Source organism: Chlorocebus sabaeus, chromosome 9 (assembly GCF_047675955.1).
Source record: "Chlorocebus sabaeus isolate Y175 chromosome 9, mChlSab1.0.hap1, whole genome shotgun sequence".
NCBI lineage: Eukaryota > Metazoa > Chordata > Mammalia > Primates > Cercopithecidae > Chlorocebus > Chlorocebus sabaeus.
This window is the reverse complement of record NC_132912.1, coordinates 68,315,176-68,332,824: the sequence shown is the minus strand read 5'-3', so window position 1 is coordinate 68,332,824 and position 17,649 is coordinate 68,315,176. Positions and strand designations below refer to the sequence as shown.

At 41.5% G+C, this 17,649-nt stretch overlaps 1 protein-coding gene across 3 annotated transcripts in view; it reads right to left on the bottom strand.

The window, feature by feature from the left end:
* Positions 1-17,649, bottom strand: part of ASCC1 (activating signal cointegrator 1 complex subunit 1) — a 113,698-nt gene that overhangs the window by 38,655 nt on the left and 57,394 nt on the right. For all 3 annotated transcript variants that reach the window (XM_007963117.3, XM_038009082.2, XM_038009083.2), the window contains exon 7: positions 13,275-13,394. In XM_007963117.3, the coding sequence (XP_007961308.1) occupies positions 13,275-13,394 (120 nt within the window). The remainder of the gene's footprint in view (positions 1-13,274; positions 13,395-17,649) is intronic.

Below are 17,649 nucleotides of genomic sequence, written 5' to 3'. Positions count from 1 at the left end.
CATGCCTGTGATCCCAGCACTTTGGGAGGCTGAGGCAGGCAGATCACTTGAGGTCAGGAGTCCGAGACCAGCCTGGCCAACATGGTGAAATCCCGTCTCTACTAAAATACTAAAATTAGCTGGGCGTGGTGGCACATGCTTGTAATCCCAGTTGCCTGGGAGGCTGAAGCAAGAGGATTGCTTGAATCCAGGAGGTAGAGGTTGCAGTGAGCCGAGACTGTGCCACCACACTTCAGCCTGCGTGACAGAGTGAGACTCCACCTCAAAACAAAACAAAAAAGAAAAACAAAATTAGAATGTATGCAGTCTGGCTTCAGAGTCCATATTCATAAGGACTGTATTATAAAGGGGGAAATGGGGACAGGCATGGTGGCTCACACCTGTAATCCCAGAACTTTAGGAGGCTGAGGTGCAAGGATTGCTTGGGGCAGGGGTCTGAGACCAGCCTAGACAATATAGTGAGACTGTGTCTCTACAAAACATTTTTTAAAATTACCCACCCATGGTGACATGTGTCTACAGTCCTAGCTACCAGGAGGCTGAAGCAAGAGGACTGCTTGAGCCCAGGAGTTTAAGCCTGCATTAAGCCATGATTCCACCACTGCACTCCAGCCTGGGCGACAGAGCAAGATCCCATCTGTAAAATAAAGGGGGTGAGGAGGGGATGATAAAGACCTAAACCAAGCTTGTCCAACCCGTGGCCTAGGACGGCTTTGAATACGGCCCAAAAGAAGTTCGTAAACTTTCTTAAAACATTATAAGTTTTTTGTGTGTGATTTTTTTTTTTAGCTCATCGGCTATCATTAGTGTTAGTGTGTTTTATGTGTGTCCCAAGACAATTCCTTCATCTTCCAATGTGGCCCAGGGAAACCAAAAGTTTGGACACCCTGACTAAACTATGGTGGGGCAGTGAGAACTGAGACAAGGGAATGGGTTCACAAGAGCTATGTGAGAGAGAAGCTGGTGCCCATTCGGATCTGGCTGTGTTAAGGGAGAGGAAGTGGTTGAGAATGACTCCCAAGTGTTGCCTAAAATGACCAGGTGGCTCACTAACCAAGGTGGGAGGCTGTGGGGAAGCAACTGCTTATTATTCTGCTGTGTCATCTCGGGGAGGAGGTTAATACTGTGCAGGATTTTGCACATGTGGCACGGGATGCAAGTAGGACATGTCTAGGAAAAGAGATGGAAATACAGGCCTGGAGCCCAGGAAAAAATCTAGGCAAATGACAGATTGGGAGTTGTCAGTGTAGCAACAGTAGTTAAAAGTATGGGATAGATGCTTTTAACATGGCGAAACCCCATCTCTACTAAAAATACAAAACTTAGCTGGGTGGTAGTGGCGTGTGCATGGTGGCTCACACCTGTCATCCCAGCACTTTGGGAGGCCAAAGAGGGAAGATTACTTGAGGCCAGGAGTTCAAGACCCACTTGAGCAATATAGCAATACCTCGTCTCTACAAAAAATTTTTTAAAAATCAACTGGGCATGGTGGCATGCACTTGTAGTCCCAGCAATTCAGGAGGCTGAGGCAGAAGGATAGCTTGACCCCAGGAGTTCAAGGCTGCTGTGAGCTGTGATTGTACCACTGCACTCCAGCCTGGGCAGCAGAGTGAGATCATGTCTCTTAAAAAAAAGAAAAACGAGGCCGGGCACAGTGGCTCAAGCCTGTAATCCCAGCACTTTGGGAGGCCGAGCCGGGCGGATCACAAGGTCAGGAGATCGAGACCACGGTGAAACCCCGTCTCTACTAAAAAAAAATACAAAAAATTAGCCAGGCGCAGTGACGGGCACCTGTAGTCCCAGCTACTCAGGAGGCTAAGGCAGGAGAACAGCGTGAACCCGGGAGGCGGAGCTTGCAGTGAGCCGAGATCTTGCCAGTGCACTCCAGCCTGGGCAACAGAGGGAGACCCCATCTCAAAAAGAAAAGAAAATAAAAGAAAAACAACAACAACAAAAAACAACCCTCAGTTTCCCATGGCCTTCCAAGTAAGAGTCCAATCCTGCCTGACCCACGTGGCCTTCACCGCTTGGCTCCAGCCTGCCTTTCTGTTTCATTACTGCCCTTCCCTTTCTACAGATTTTCTCCAGTCCTTGAATGGACTGCGTTCTTTGATACTGAATCTCTCAATTACTTAGGACAAACATCCTTTTAGAATCATCTTCACTTCTTTGACTCCCTTATACCAGGGAATCTCACTTCACCACTTCCAGTGCCACTGTCCCAGCCACCTGGGAACCAGCAAAGACAACCGATAAGGATGAGGAAATAAGAGCAGGAAGACTTCAGAGACGCTGAAATGGGAATTACAACGGGGAAAAAAGGAATAACCGTACAGTACAATACTCGAGAAAAGAAAAAAAGCAAAACTATGCCTCCTTGTTTCTCACAATTAGAGCCCTCTATCAGAGCAGTTTTGCTGGCACACCGGGGATAGAAATCTTGTGACAGAGGACCAAGGGAGGAGCCAGAGAGGAGGGAAGGCAGGAAGCGCACATAACTCTGTCCAGAAACTTGAAAGGAAGGAGAGAAACGAATACCTGGGGAATCTGAAGATAGGAGTTGAGTGAGGGCTGTGTGTGTTTTCAATGAGGAGAAAACGTTGAAAATGCTTACTGACAAGAAATTATCCAACAGAGAAAGAAAAGGAAACCAGGCAATAGGGTAAATGGACAGAACAAGACCTCAAAGGATGGTGTGGTCATAGGTGATAGGAACACAGCAGTGAACAAAACAAGCCCCACTCTTGTGCAGCTCACATTCCGGTAGGAGGAATGAACAAACACACATGTGCACCTCGGGGTGCCATGTGCCTTGAAGGAGGTGAAACGGCAGAGAGGGAGTAGAGTGTGATCTCACTCTGCTGACCATAGTGCAGCTAACATAGGTGCACTATGTTAGGTAGAGTGATCAGGAAGGGTCTCCCTGATAAAATGATATTTGACAGAGACCTGAGGGAAAAGCATTCTAGAGAGAGGAAACAGCAAATACACATATCTGAGATAGGCATATGCACAGGAGGATTGAGGAACAGAAAGGATGCCAGTAGTGAAATTTCAGTGAAATTAGAAAGAGAGAAGTGACGAGGTCGGAGCGATGTGACCAGGTTACCTGAAGCTCTCAGGCCCGTGGAAGGACTTTAGTAGTTACAGAGTGAGGTGGGAGCTTTTGGAGGGTGTTTAGCAGAAGACTGACATGATCTGGCTGCTGTATGAAGGACAGATAGCAGTGGAGGCAGGATAGAAGCAGGAAGGCAGTTAGGAGGCTGTGGCAATCACGCAGGTGGCTGGGACAGTGGCACTGGAAGTGGTGAAAAGTGAGATTCCCTGGTATAAGGGAGTCAAAGAAGTGAAGGTGATTCTAAAAGAATTTTTGTCCTGAGTAATTGAGAGATTGAATGGCAAAGAACACAATCCATTCAAGGACTGGAGAAAATCTGTAGAAAGGGAAGGGCAGGCTGAAGCCAAGCTACGAAGGCCCATGGGTCAGGCAGGATTGGACTCTTTATTTGGTAGGCCATAGGAAACCGACGGTTGGTTTTTGCTGTTGTTCTTGTTTTTCTTTTTTTAAAAGACATGATCTCACTCTGCTGCCCAGGCTAGAGTGCAATGGCATAATCACAGCTCACTGCAGCCTTGAACTCCTGGGGTCAAGCTATCCTCTTGCCTCAGCCTCCCAAGTTGTTGGGACTACAAGTGCATGCCACCATGCCCAGCTAATTTTTTTTAAAACTTTTTGTAGAGACGGGGTATCGCTACATTGCTCAAGCGGGTCTTGAACTCCTGGCCTCAAGCGATCTTCCTTCTTTGGCCTCCCAAAGTGCTGGGACAACAGGTGTGAGCCACCATGCCAGGTCATCAATGACAGTTTTTGAGAAGCAAGAAACAGGCCAGGCGCAGTGGCTCACACCTGTAATCCCAGCACTTTGGGAGGCCGAGGTGTGCAGATCACGAGGTCAGGAGTTCGAGACCAGCCTAGCAAACATGGTGAAACCCCATCTCCACTAAAGATACAAAAAATTAGCTGGGTGCGGTGGTGCATGCCTGTAATCCCAGCTACTTGGGAGGCTGAGGCAGGAGAATAGCTTGAACACGGGAGGTCAAGGTTGCAGTGAGCCAAGATTGCACCACTGCACTCCAGCCTGGGTGACAGGGCGAGACTCCATCTCAAAAAAAAAAAAAAAAAAAGCAAGAAGCATAAGGAAAAACAAAACAAAAAAAAACCCTAAAAGCCTGGAAACTAGTTAAGAGAGATGTTGTGCTTCCTTATATACTTATCTTAATCTTTTTCCCCAATTACAAAAATAATACAAGCTCATTATAGAATACATGCAAAGTACTAAAAAGCATAAAAAGGAAAACATAACCTCACCATGCACAGATAAACACTTAACCTTTTTGTGTTAAGTGTATATCTATAGATGGTGAGGTTACCTAATCAGAAAAAATTTTCAGGTAAACTAGTTTTAAAAGTTTCTGATTAACACCATCACAGAACCATAATATTTCTTCTTCCATTTATTTATTTTATTTATTTATTTATTTATTTATTTATTTATTTTTGGAGACAGGGTCTCACTCTCTTGCCTAGACTAGAGTATAGTGGCACGATTTTGGCTCGTCTCCCAAGTAGCTGGGATTACAGGCGTGCGTCACTAACACCTGGCTAATTTTTGTATTTTTAGTAGAGACAGGGTTTTGCCACGTTGCCCATGCTGGTCTCAAACTATTGACCTCAAATGATCCACCTGCCTCGGCCTCCCAAAGTGTTGGGATTATAGGCGTGCGCCACTGCGCCTGGCTGAACCATAATATTTCTAAATATAACTTAGGTCTGACTATAACCATGCACCACAAATTGCACCTCAGTTACAAATCACAACAGAATAATTCCTCACTTTTCCCCTTCTTCTCTTAAAGAAAAAAAGTAGACAGGGAGTTCAGCTACATAAAACTGAACATGAAACACGAAGCATGAAATACTGGCGTAAGTAAACTAAACAGACCACATGAAAGAAATCAAGTTTCCACCTTTGTCTTTCTGGAAAATTAGGATTTCTGACAATTTACAGACTCAAAACTTTGAAGGGACTAATGTCCTTTAAAAAGTTCTAGTGTAACCTGCTCTTTTTACGCAGGAGGAAATGATGCAGAGAGGTTGGGTTGCTCAGTCAGTGACAGAGGAACCAGAATCCAAGTCTACAGGCAGCCTGTGCTGTTTTCTTTCTCTTTGTCTTTTTTTTTTTTTTTTTGAGACAGAGTCACTCTGTCAACTAGGCTGGAGTGCAGTGGCGCAATCTTGGTTCACTGCAACCTCTGCCTCCCAAGCAGCTGGGATTACAGACACTCGCCACCACACCCAGCTAATTTTTGTGTTTTTAGCAGAGATGGGTTTCGCCATGTTGGCCAGGTTGATCCCCTGACCTCAGGTGATCCGCCAGCCTCGGCCTCCCAAAGTGCTGGGATTACAGGTGTGAGCCACCACTCCCGACTTGTTCTGTTTTCAATTCACTGTGCACTCCATGAAGACTGGCTCTTTGTCTTATTCACTGTTCTATCTCTGCACCTAAACTAATGCCTAATTGGCACATAATCAGTGCTCAACAGTCTTCACATGCATTCATGAATGAATTCACAGATAGCAAATATTTTGGAATTCTATTAAGAGAGCTTAAGGGTACTTGGATATAATCACTAAATTTCAGGTTGACAATACGTCACTTTTTTTTTTTTTTGATAGTCTCACTCTGTTGCCCAGGCTGGAGTACAGTGGCACAATCTTGGCTCACCACAACCTCCGCCTCCCCAGTTCAAGTGATTCTCCTGCCTCAGCCTCCCGAGTAGCTGGGACTACAGGTGCCTGCCACCACTCCCGGCTAATTTTTTGTATTTTTTAGTAGAGATGGGGTTTCACTGTGTTAGCCAGGATGATCTCCTGACCTTGTGATCCGCCCACCTCGGCCTCCCAAAGTACTGGGATTACAGGCATGAGCCACCGCGCCTGGCCATTTCTAACTTCATTGATCAATTCTTACTTGATTGATCCTTTCCTGTTTATGAATAAGTCACAAAGTTTCTCTATGCCTTTGCTTCCTAATAAGTAAATTTAAAATAACATAGGGTTGCTATGAAAAAAGGAATGAATTATTCTTAAGCAGCTTTATCACTTAGTGCTTCGGATTTGAAAACAGAAGCTAGTTATTAATGCATTAAATCTAAGCTCTTAGTTTAAAGGCCTATAAATGCCACAAAGCTCAAGCATTCCAGGACCATCTTTACAGATAAGGAGTTTGTGCTGCAGAATGATCACTGACTGCCTAGAAAGTGCAAATTTCAGGCTTTTGTTTGGACTTTTCCTCCCAGTTTAATTCAGCTCCATCCAATTAATGATTCCTGAGTGCTCACTGTGTACAGACATTATCCTAGTGACTACAAGAATAAAAACTAAGCAAAGATGGTCTTTGTTATTAACAGATCTACAATCTACCAAGATAAATTTTTTGTTAGTTTTATATGAGACTATAAAGTAGATTTTGGTAATGACATAAGCAATACAGAGTGTTTGCGTAATTTAAAATTTGAAGAGATTGTAGCGGGGTTAGGACCAGAATAGGTTACAAGGAGGATGGGCTTAGGATAAGAAGCTAACTGCACTCAATGCATTTTTATATATCAGCTGAATGAATAAATAACAAACGTTCTTTGAACATCTATGTCATGCATTATGAAAGGCAGCTGAATAATGCATACTCCCTGCCCCCAAAAATCTTACAGTCTATTTAAGAGAAAGAAGAAAGGATGGCAAGCAGAAAGAGAAATAGCATTTGGACAAAAGAGGAGTAATATAAGGGAAATTTCAGTCACAAGAAACAGTATTAACAAAGACACAAAGGATCATCCACCAATAATGAAGCAGGCTGGGGCCCAGGGCAGGGACTAGATAGTGGGAGATAAAGCTGAAGTATAAAGATGGTGTCATACTGGAAAATCTTGGATGCTAGACTGAGGATTATGAATTCAAAAGATGACAAAAGATGATGAGAAATGAAAGATTTTTAAGCAAAGTCCTATGGTACACAAGCTATTGCTTAGACTGATGCAGTAGTATTTCATAATATCTATATTCACTAACATGAAAGTAACGTCTAGGTTATATTTCACAAGAAAAGAACTGCAGAAATACATGTGTAATGTGATCAATTTACGTAAAATTATATGCATAGACAATGACTCTCAGTATTTGCTCTGGGGAAGAAAACTCAAGAGTTGGAGGAGGGGGAAAAGGAACTGTTTAATTTTCACTTCACCCATCTGTAAGATTTTATTTTTATAGGCAAAAACAATGTAAAAAGAAGCTTGGCTATGAAAGGAAGATGGCAAACTATGTATAGTGATGCTGGGCTGCTGCACCATTGTGGAATTTAATGCACACATAATTACCTCTCTCATCTTTTCACCAAACATCTCAAAAGAGTAGACTATATCCACTTATTTTAAATGTCCTCTTTGTGTCCCATAAGCACAGGCTTTACAGTCAAACAGAGCGGGGTCAAACCACAATTCTACCACTTACAAGCACACACTAATTACTACTAACCTGGACTTGGCCAAGTATACCAAGTATAACATCAATTGTTCATACAGATATACACTATATACACACATACACACACATACATACATCAGACAAGCTAAAAGAAAAACATTGCTTGCTATTCAGAAATAATGACTGGCAAATTGTTTACGTAACCAGGCTAACTGACTTACTCTTCTATTGCTCTCTCTTCCCACTTTTGAGATGGGGGGAAGTCAGTATACAAATTGCTTTGTAATCTCTTTTTAACACATAGTAATCTACAGTGAATACTTTCCCAAGATATAATGTTTAGTCAATCCACAGTATTCTCTATTCTACAGATGTTCTATAGTTTATTTTCCATCAATTTGATGTTGATGAACATTTAGACTGCCGCCAGTATTTACTGTTATATACAATACTGTAATCGGGATTATATGAAAATCCATATATTTGTACATATTTCTGATTAATTCCATTGGATAAATTTCTACAGGAAGAATCAGCAAGTCTAAGAAATATAAAACAAAATACTGGGAGTAAAAGGCCAATATGCTCTCTAGAAAGCTTATATTAATTTATACTTTTACCAGCAATGACCTCATACCTCTTAACAAACATCTACCTAGTTTTCTTCTATTTTTAAAATTACCCTTCCTTGTAACAGATGAATTATTGAATAGATTTAAGCTCCCTAAGATAAGGGCCATTGTACCCATTTTTGTTTCCCTTATGGTATCCGGTACAATGCCGGGTACCAGTTTGTAGGTACTAAACTATTTTTGATATTTATCTTTTGTCTGACTGCTTGTTAGCCCTTTTACTGATCTCTTATCAATGTTAAAGCTTTTACAAGTATTTTTAGTAGAATGCTATTTATTTGCAAATAATGACCATTTGGTCTTTTAAAAACATTTTCCCACACAACACCTATGTACTTTTTAAAATTGTCTCTGTAGCTAGGGTATTAGCCAAAACTTTCAGAACAATGAGTTTAATATTAATGATAAATGTAGGCAACCGTGTTTTCTGATTGTAATGGGAATAAACCTAGTATATTACTGTTCAATATGATTGCTAATTTAAAACAGACATCATATTAGACAATATCTATTTTTATTTTTTGAAAGTTTTTAAAAATATTAAATTTTATCCAAAGTCTTTTAGTCATGCACTTAGATATTATTTTTTAATTTGACCCATTTAGTAGGATAGTATTAGATTTTCTGTTCCTAATTCCTCTTTGCATTCCTGAGAGGAACCAGCTTAGTCATAAGAGTTCATATTCATCTTATTCTTACCCTCTACTTTCAGAAAACTGCCAAATCCAGCAGATTTCTTTTTTTTTTTGTGAGACAGTCTTCCTCAGTTGCCCAGGCTTGAGTGCAGTGGTGCGATCTCAGCTCACTGCAACCTCCACCTCCCAGGCTCAGACAATTCTCTTGCCACAGCCTCCAGAGGAGCTGGGATTACAGGCATATGTCACCATGCCTGGCTAATTTTTGTTTTTCATAGAGACGGGGTTTCACCATGTTGGCCAGGCTGGTCTTGAACTCCTGACCTCTGGTGATCTGTCCGCCTCAGCCTCCCAAAGTGCTGGGATTACAGGTGTGAGGCACTGCACCCGGCCAGATCTCACTATTCTTGCATCCATGTGATTCTCGTTGCTACTACTTTAGTTCAGGCCTTCTTTGCTTCTCAGCTGGACTACAGTAGTGGCTTTTTTTTTTTTTTTTGAGATGGAGTTTCACTCTTGTTGCCCAGGCTGGAGTGCAGTGGCTTTTAAATACCTCCCCATCCTGTTCCTGATACTTCGTTTCCATTACACATGTAGTATACACCTGCATACAATTTATATAGTCTCTCAATTTATTTATAATTTCCTGCAAAAAGGTATTAAATGGGCTGGGCACAGTGACTCACGCCTGTAATCCCAGCACTTTGGGAGGGCTGAGGCGGGTGGATCACGAGGTCAGGAGATTGAGACCATCCTGGCTAACATAGTGAAACCCCACCTCTACTAAAAATACAAAAAATAAGCCGGCCGTGGTGGTGGGCGCCTGTAGTCTCAGCTACTTGGGAGGCCAAGGCAGGAGAATGGCGTGAACCCAGGAGGTGAAGCTTGCAGTGAGCAGAGATAGTGCCACTGCACTCCAGTCTGGGTGACAGAGTGAGACTCTGTCTCAGGAAAAAAAAAAAAAAAAAAAGAAAAAAAAAAAAGGTATTAAATGTGTTTTGTCATATTTATTCCTAATTTCCTTAAAATTTTTGTTGCTACTATAAATGTGTTTTACTTTAAATGATGCTGCTTTCTGTTTGTTGCTGGTATACAGAAAACCAAATGATTTTATTAGACTGATTTTATAGTCAATCACCTTACTAAACTCGCTCTTCTTCTTTTTTTTTTTTAAGAGACAGGGTCTCGCTGTTGCTCAGACTGGCCTCAAACCCCTGGGCTCAAGCAACTCTCCAGTCTCAGCCTCTCAAGTAGCTGGGATTACAGATGCATGCCACCACGCCTCAAACTCCCTTATTATTTCCTAATAACTTGGTAACTGCAGGTAACCTTGTTTTATCTCTGGTCAGAAAGTATAATATGTAAGATACCAACTCATTAAAATGTATTAAGCCTTACTTTATGATCTAGTATGTAATCAATTTTTTTCTACTGTTCCATGTGCCTGAAAAGAATATGAATTCTCTAATTACTGGGCATATAATTCCAGAGATGACTATTAGTTGAAACTTGTTCATGGTTAAAATATTCTGTATCTTTACTGACTTTATATCTGCTTGATCTACCAATAATTGAGAAATAGGTTGCAATCTCCTCCTATGATGAAGGATTTCTCAGTTTTTCCCTAATAAAAAATTAACTATACAAATTTCACTTACTGTTCTATTAGGCTCATACAGGTTTAGAACTGTTATATCTTACTGGTAAAATGAACCCTTTATCATATATAATAGCATTCTCTATTGCTAATAATGCTTTCTTTTCTTTTCTTTTTTTTTTTTAAACAGCCTCACTCTGTTGCCCACCCGTGATCTATGCTCACTGCAACCTCCGCCTCCTGGGTTCAAGCAATTATCTGCTTCAGCCTCCCGAGTAGCTGGGATTACAGGGACCCGCCACCATGCCCAGCTAATTTTTGTATTTTTAGTAGAGATAACGTTTCACCATCAAATAAAGCAAATAAATGTGGGAGCCTGCCTAGAGAATCAGATTTTCTCTAGGTTTCTGGCTCAGTGTGAACCTTCTTCTACCCTGCCCTAAATAAGAAGACCACACAAAAACAAATTTCCAATGCATGTGGGGCTTCTCTGTTCATCAAAGGCTTCGATTCAACTAATAAATGACATTAACACTGGAAATGGCTCTGGATGCCAAGGCCAGCCTTAGAAATCGCCTCAACTGCAGACTGAGAATCGCTGGGAGGGACGTAGGTGTGGTAATAACAAAAATTAAAAAGAGTAAACATTTGCAACCTACAGAATGAGAGAAAATTTTTGCAATCTACCCATCTGACAAAGGGCTAATACCCAGAATTTACAAAGAACTTAGACAAATTTACCAGAAAAAAATCAAACAACCCCATCAAAAAGTGGGCAAAAGATATGAACACTTTTCAAAAGAAAATATTTATGCAGCCAACAGATATATGAAAAAATGCTCATCATCACTGGCCATCAAAGAAACATAAATCAAAACCACAATGAGAGACCATCTCCCACCAGTTAGAATGGTGACCATTAAAAAGTCAGGAAACAACAGGTGCTGGAGAGGATGTGGAGAAACAGGAACGTTTTTACACTGTTGGTGGGAGTGTAAACTAGTTCAACCACTGTGGAAGACAGTATGGCAATTCCTCAAGGATCTCGAACTAGAAATACCATTTGACCCAGTGACCCCATTACTGGGGATATACCCAAAGGATTATAAATCATGCTACTATAAAGACATATGCACACGTATGTTTATTGCAGCACTATTCACAATAGCAAAGACTTGGAACCAACCCAAATGTCCATCAATGATAGACTGGATTTAAAAAATGTGGCACATATACACCGTGGAATACTATGCAGCCATAAAAAAAGATGAGGTCATATCCTTTGTAGGGACATGGATGAAGCTGGAAACCATTATTCTGAGCAAACTATCGCAAGGACAGAAAACCAAACACCGCATGTTCTCACTCATAGGTGGGAATTGAACAGTGAGAACATTTGGGACACAGGGCAGGGAACATCACACACCGGGGTCTGTCATGGGGTGGGGGGTTGGGGGAGGGATAGCATTAGGAGAAATACCTAATGTAAATGACAAGTTAATGGGTGCAGCAAACCAACATGGCACATGTATACATATGTAACAAACCTGAACATTGTGCACATGTACCCTAGAACTTTAAAAAGTATAATTTTAAAAAGTAAACATTTTTTAATGTTTTGATAATGTAAGTGTGTGCCAAGCACTATTTTAAGCATTTTAAGTAATTTAATCTTTTTAATTTTTTTTTTTTTTTTTGAGATGGAGTCTCGTTCTGTTGCCAGGCTGGAGTACAGTGGCGCGATCTCGGCTCACTGCAACCTCCACCTCCCTGGTTCAAGTGATTCTCCTGCCTCAGTCTCCTGAGTAGCTGGGACTACAGGCGCACGCCACCACGCCTGGCTAATTTTTTGTATTTTTTTAGTAGAGATGGGTTTTCACCATGTTAGCCAGGGTGAATTCGATTTCCTGACCTCATGATCCACCCACCTCAGTCTCCCAAAGTGCTGGGATTACAGGCGTGAGCCACTGCACCCGGCCAATTTTTTTTTTTTTTTTTTTTTGAGGCAGGGTCTCGCTCTGTTGCCCAGGCTGGAGTGCAGTGGTGTGATCGTGGCTCACTGCAACCTTGACCTCCTCAGGCTCAGGTGATCCTCCCACCTCAGCCTCCCGAGCAGCTAAAACTACAGGCGTACACCATCATGTCTGGCTAATTTTGTTTTTGGTTTGTTTTTTTTTTTTTTTTTTTTTTTTAGAGAGAGCTTCTTTCACTCTGTTGCCCAGGCCGGTCTTGAACTCCTGGGCTCAAGCAATCCACCCACCTCAGCCTCCCAAAGTGCTAGGATTACAGGCATTAGCCACCACGCCCAGCCAAAATTAAGATTAATAACCCTATGAAGTTGGTAAAGTTTTCATCCCCATTTTGTCCTGGTATCCACTACAACCACATTACATCACGTTTGAAACTCATATTCTAAAATGCCATCCTTCCTGCCTCTTATCCTGGAAAACACAAAGGAACCACTGAGTTCCACAAAGACTAACTATCAACACCCATCATCCAAGTAACTCAGCAGCTACCAGATTAGCCTGGTGCAGGGTGCGCACCTATAGTCACAGCCACTTGAGAGGCTGAAGCAGAAGGATCGCTGGAGCCCAGGACGCTGAGATCAGCTTGGTCATAGTGAGACCCCCATCCTAAAAGTCAGACTTAAAGTATGATACTTTTTCCTACAACAAATTCCTCTTCCAAGAGATTATTAAGAAAGAAAGAAAGAAAGAAAGAAAGAAAGAAAGAAAGAAAGAAAGAGATAATTAACATGTTCTTTACAATAAGAACTCAAAGAAAAGGAATCAAAATTAATCAAACTTTTGAGGATGATTTTAGGTACCTCTTGATTGAAACAAAGAAGCATTCCAGAAACATACCTGTTGGAGCCATCTTTCATATGGACTTTGGCGTAAAGAACATCCACCATGCCAGGATCATCATTCATGTATTCTATCCCTGCCATCTCCACTTCTAGGGGTTTACCCCCAGAAATGTCACTGCAAAGGAAAAAGCATTAAGATATCTATAAGTGTTTAAGCTAAGAGGGCTATTATATTTTGAAACATGGTTAATATACATAGTCAAATATGTATGTTACTTACATATGTACAAAAACATAGTAGTTGTGTTTTTTCCCTAACATTATTTAATTGCCCTTCTAATTTCAAAATTAGTAAATTTTCAATGCACACAAATTGGAAAACACTGGAAAGTATTTCCAGTGTCACACTATATTTATCCCAATACCAGTTTATTAGCATGGTCTCATAGAGAAAGTCAAGAGATGACAGTTCTGATCCATAAAGACATTTACTATGTTGGCTCATCTCTCAGGTGCCCATCTCTACTATTTCAACAAGTTACAAACAGCGTTTCACTCATATAACAAAGGTGGAGGTGTAAACTGATATCACATCTTTATTTATTTTTTTGTTTGTTTGGTTCATTTGTTTTGTTTTGAGATGGAGTCTCGCTCTATTGCCCAGGCTGGAGTGCAGTGGCACGATCCTGGCTTACTGCAACCTCCACCTCCCGGGTTCATGTCATTCTCCTGCCACAGCCTCCCAAGTAGCTGGGACTACAGACACCTGCCACGACGCCCAGCTAATTATTTTGTATTTTTAGTAGAGACAGAGTTTCACCATGTTAGCCAGGATGGTCTCGATCTCCTGACCTTGTGATCTGCCTGCCTCGGCCTCCCAAAGTGCTGGGATTATAGGTGTGAGTCACCTTGCCTGGCCTTTTTTTTTTTTTTTTTGGAGACAGTTTTGCTAGTCGCCCAGGCTGGAGTGCAATGGCACAATCTCGGATTGCAACCTCTGCCTCCTAGGTTCAAGTGATTCTCCTGTCTCAGCCTCCTGAGTAGCTGGGACTGCAGGTGCTCGCCACCACACCAAGCTAATTTTTGTATTTTTAGTAGAGATGGGGTCTCGCTATATTGGCCAGGGTGGTCTTGAACTCTCGTCCTCAGGTGATCCTCCCGCCCCAGACTCCCAAAGTGCTGGAATTACAGGCATGACCCACTGCCCTCAGCCTGATATCACATCTTTACAAGCAATCTGTCAGTATTTATGAGAAGTCTTCTTCAATAAAAACCCTTTCCCCAAGCAATTCCATTTCCAGGAGCCCATCCTAAGGAAACAATTATGAATTCAGTTACACATCAACTTGTGTAACTGTTGATAAAGAAAGTTCTCCTTTACAGAAGAACTCCAAAACTAGTAAATGTAGAAAGAACAATGAAATTAGAATCTTGCAACCCCTGATAAAAAATAGATCTCAGCCGGGCGCGGTGGCTCATGCCTGTAATCCCAGCACTTTGGGAGGCCAAGGCGGGTGGATCATGAGGTCAGGAGATCGAGACCATCCTGACTAATACAGTGAAACCCCATCTCTACTAAAAATACAAAAAAATAGCCAGGTGTGGTGGCGGGTGCCTGACGTCCCAGCTACTCGGGAGGCTGAGGCAGAAGAATGGTGTGAACCCAGGAGGCGGAGCTTGCAGTGAGCCGAGATAATGTCACTGTACTCCAGCCGGGGCGACAGAGTGAGACTCCATCTCAAAAATAATAATAATAATAAAAATAATAATAATAATAGATCTTGACAATGATCACCAATGGCTGCTAAAAACTTGGGCAAAAGGCTGGGGGAAATATAAAGTGACCTCTCTAAAGAGGAGCTCTATAAACAATGGTCATGACCGCACCTGAACCAACTGACCAAGCTGAATATTAACAGTAAAAGAAATAGCCAGACAAATATGTGCCTCTTAGCATGATGCAATAAGAATATACTCATATTTATGAGAAATAATTTATGCATAGGGTTTTTGTTTTTGTTTTTGAGACAGGGTCACACTCTGTCACTCAGGCTAGAGTGCAGTGACGTGATCTTGGCTCATTGCAACCTCCACCTCCCAGGTTCAAGCGATTCTTGTGCCTCAGCCTCCCAAGTAGCTAGAATTACAAATGTGTACCACCATGTCCGGCTAATTTTTATATTTTTAGTAGAGACTGGGTTTTGCCATGTTGCCCAGGCTGGTCTCAAACTCCTGGGCTGAAGCCATCAGACTGCCTTGGCCTCCCAAAATGCTGGGGTTATGGGTGTGAGCCACTGCACTTGGCCTATGCATAGGGTTTTAAATGAGGCATAAAGTTTTGTTTCGAGTATCAAAAGACTGGCAACAGACTAAAAGTCAAATAACATGGTACAGATTAGATAAACTATAATACTATGAGCAATAAATAAACTATACATGTGACTAAGGAAGCTTTTAGGTACTGATATAAAAAGATATAAAAAACTGATTAAGAACTGATATAAAATAATATATAAAACTGATATAATAAATTATATTTCTAAATTTTAAAAAAGGTCTACAACAATGTGCATGCTAAGCTACTTGTACAAAAGATGGAGGTAAGAAAAAATATATGTTATATATATTTGTTTACACATCTATAAAATCCCTGGAAGGACACAGAGAAAGTGACACACTGGTTGCCTCTAGAGAGGAAAGCAGGTGGTTGATAAATTTCAGTGGTAGAGAAACTGCACTGCATATCCTTTGCAACTTTAAATTTTTGAACTATGTAAATGTATTATCCATTAACAAGTTAAAATTTTTAAAAATATCCAAAATAAACCAAAACAAAAGTGTATATACTGAAAAATTCTATTTGAAGACATTAAAAAACAAACCAGCCAAATCTATGCAATAGAAATCAGAACACAGGTTGCTTCTGGGAGAAGTGAAGTCACTGGAAAAAGGCATGAGGGACCCTCATGGGGTGATGGCAATGTTCCACATCTTGATTTGGGTGAGGTTGCACAGGTACAGACATTTTGTCAAAGCTCATCAACTACACCTAAGATCTGTGCATTTTTACTGTAAGTAAATTACACATCAAAGGAAAAACATACATATACGTATCCAAAATGTTAATGGTAATTATTTTTAAGTGGTAAGATTACAAGTGATATTTTATTTTTGTGTATCTATAATTACTGGCTTTCCTAAAGTTAACATGTATTACCTTTGTGTTAAGTAAAGCTCCACCATCCTGTTTTCTTCCTGGGCCCCTTATTAAAGAAACTTGTACTCCAACCAGAAAAGGCCTTGTTGTGCCATGCTGAAACCCAATTAAAAATCAGCTCACTGCACAGTCTTCTCCAAACCCGAGGAGGATAGGCACTTTCTCCATCTTATCCACATCTATATCCTCAAATTCTGACACCATGCCTTATACAAAATGGGTGTTCAATAAATCTCTGGTAAACATTAAACGGATGTTTTAAGGGGGAAGCTGTTCTGGAGAATTTTGAGAAGAATATGGTCACAGGCTGATATATTAGTTGAATATGTGTCCCTGCACAAATCTCCTGTTGAATTGTAATCCCTAATGTTGGAGGTGGGGCCTAGTGGGAGGTGTTGGGATCATGGGGACAGACCTCTTGTCAATGGCTTGGGCCACCCCTTGGTGATAAATGAGCTCTCAGTCTGAGTTCACACAAAATCTACTTGTTTCAAAGTGTATGGCACCTCCCCTGCCACTCTCTGTTGCTTGTTCCTGCTTTTGCCATGTGACATGCTTGATCCCCTTCACCTTCTGCCATAAATGAAGCTTCCTGAGGCCTCCCCAGGAGCCGAGCATGCTTCTTGCAAACCTGCAGAACTGTGAGCCAATTAATCTTCTTTTCATTATAAGTTACCCAGTCGCTGGTACTTCTTTATAGCAATAATGCAAGAACAGCATAATATACATGCTATATTGTCATTAAGTAAAAATGTGGTGCTGCCTTAAAAACAAAAGGATTTGGCCGGACGCAGTGGCTCACACCTGTAATCCCAGCACTTTGGGAGGCTAAGGCAGGTGGATCACGAGGTCAGGAGATCGAGACCATTCTGGCTAACACAGAGAAACACAGTGAAATCCCGTCTCTACTAAATATACAAAAAGCTAGCCAGGCGTGGTGGCGGGCACCTATAGTCCCAGCTACTCGGGAGGCTGAGGCAGGAGAATGGCGTGAACCCAGGGGGCGGAGCTTGCAGTGAGCAGAGATCTCGCCACTGCACTCCAGCCTGGGTGACAGAATGAGATTCTGTCTCAAAAAAAAAAAAAAAGAAAGAAAAAAGAGATTTTAGGATCAATCAAAAGACAGCTGGAAAAAAAGTTGTCTTGACATTGAACCCAGGTCATGGGGATGCTTTGTAGCCTAGGAATCCTAATAGTAAAGATTCCCTTAACA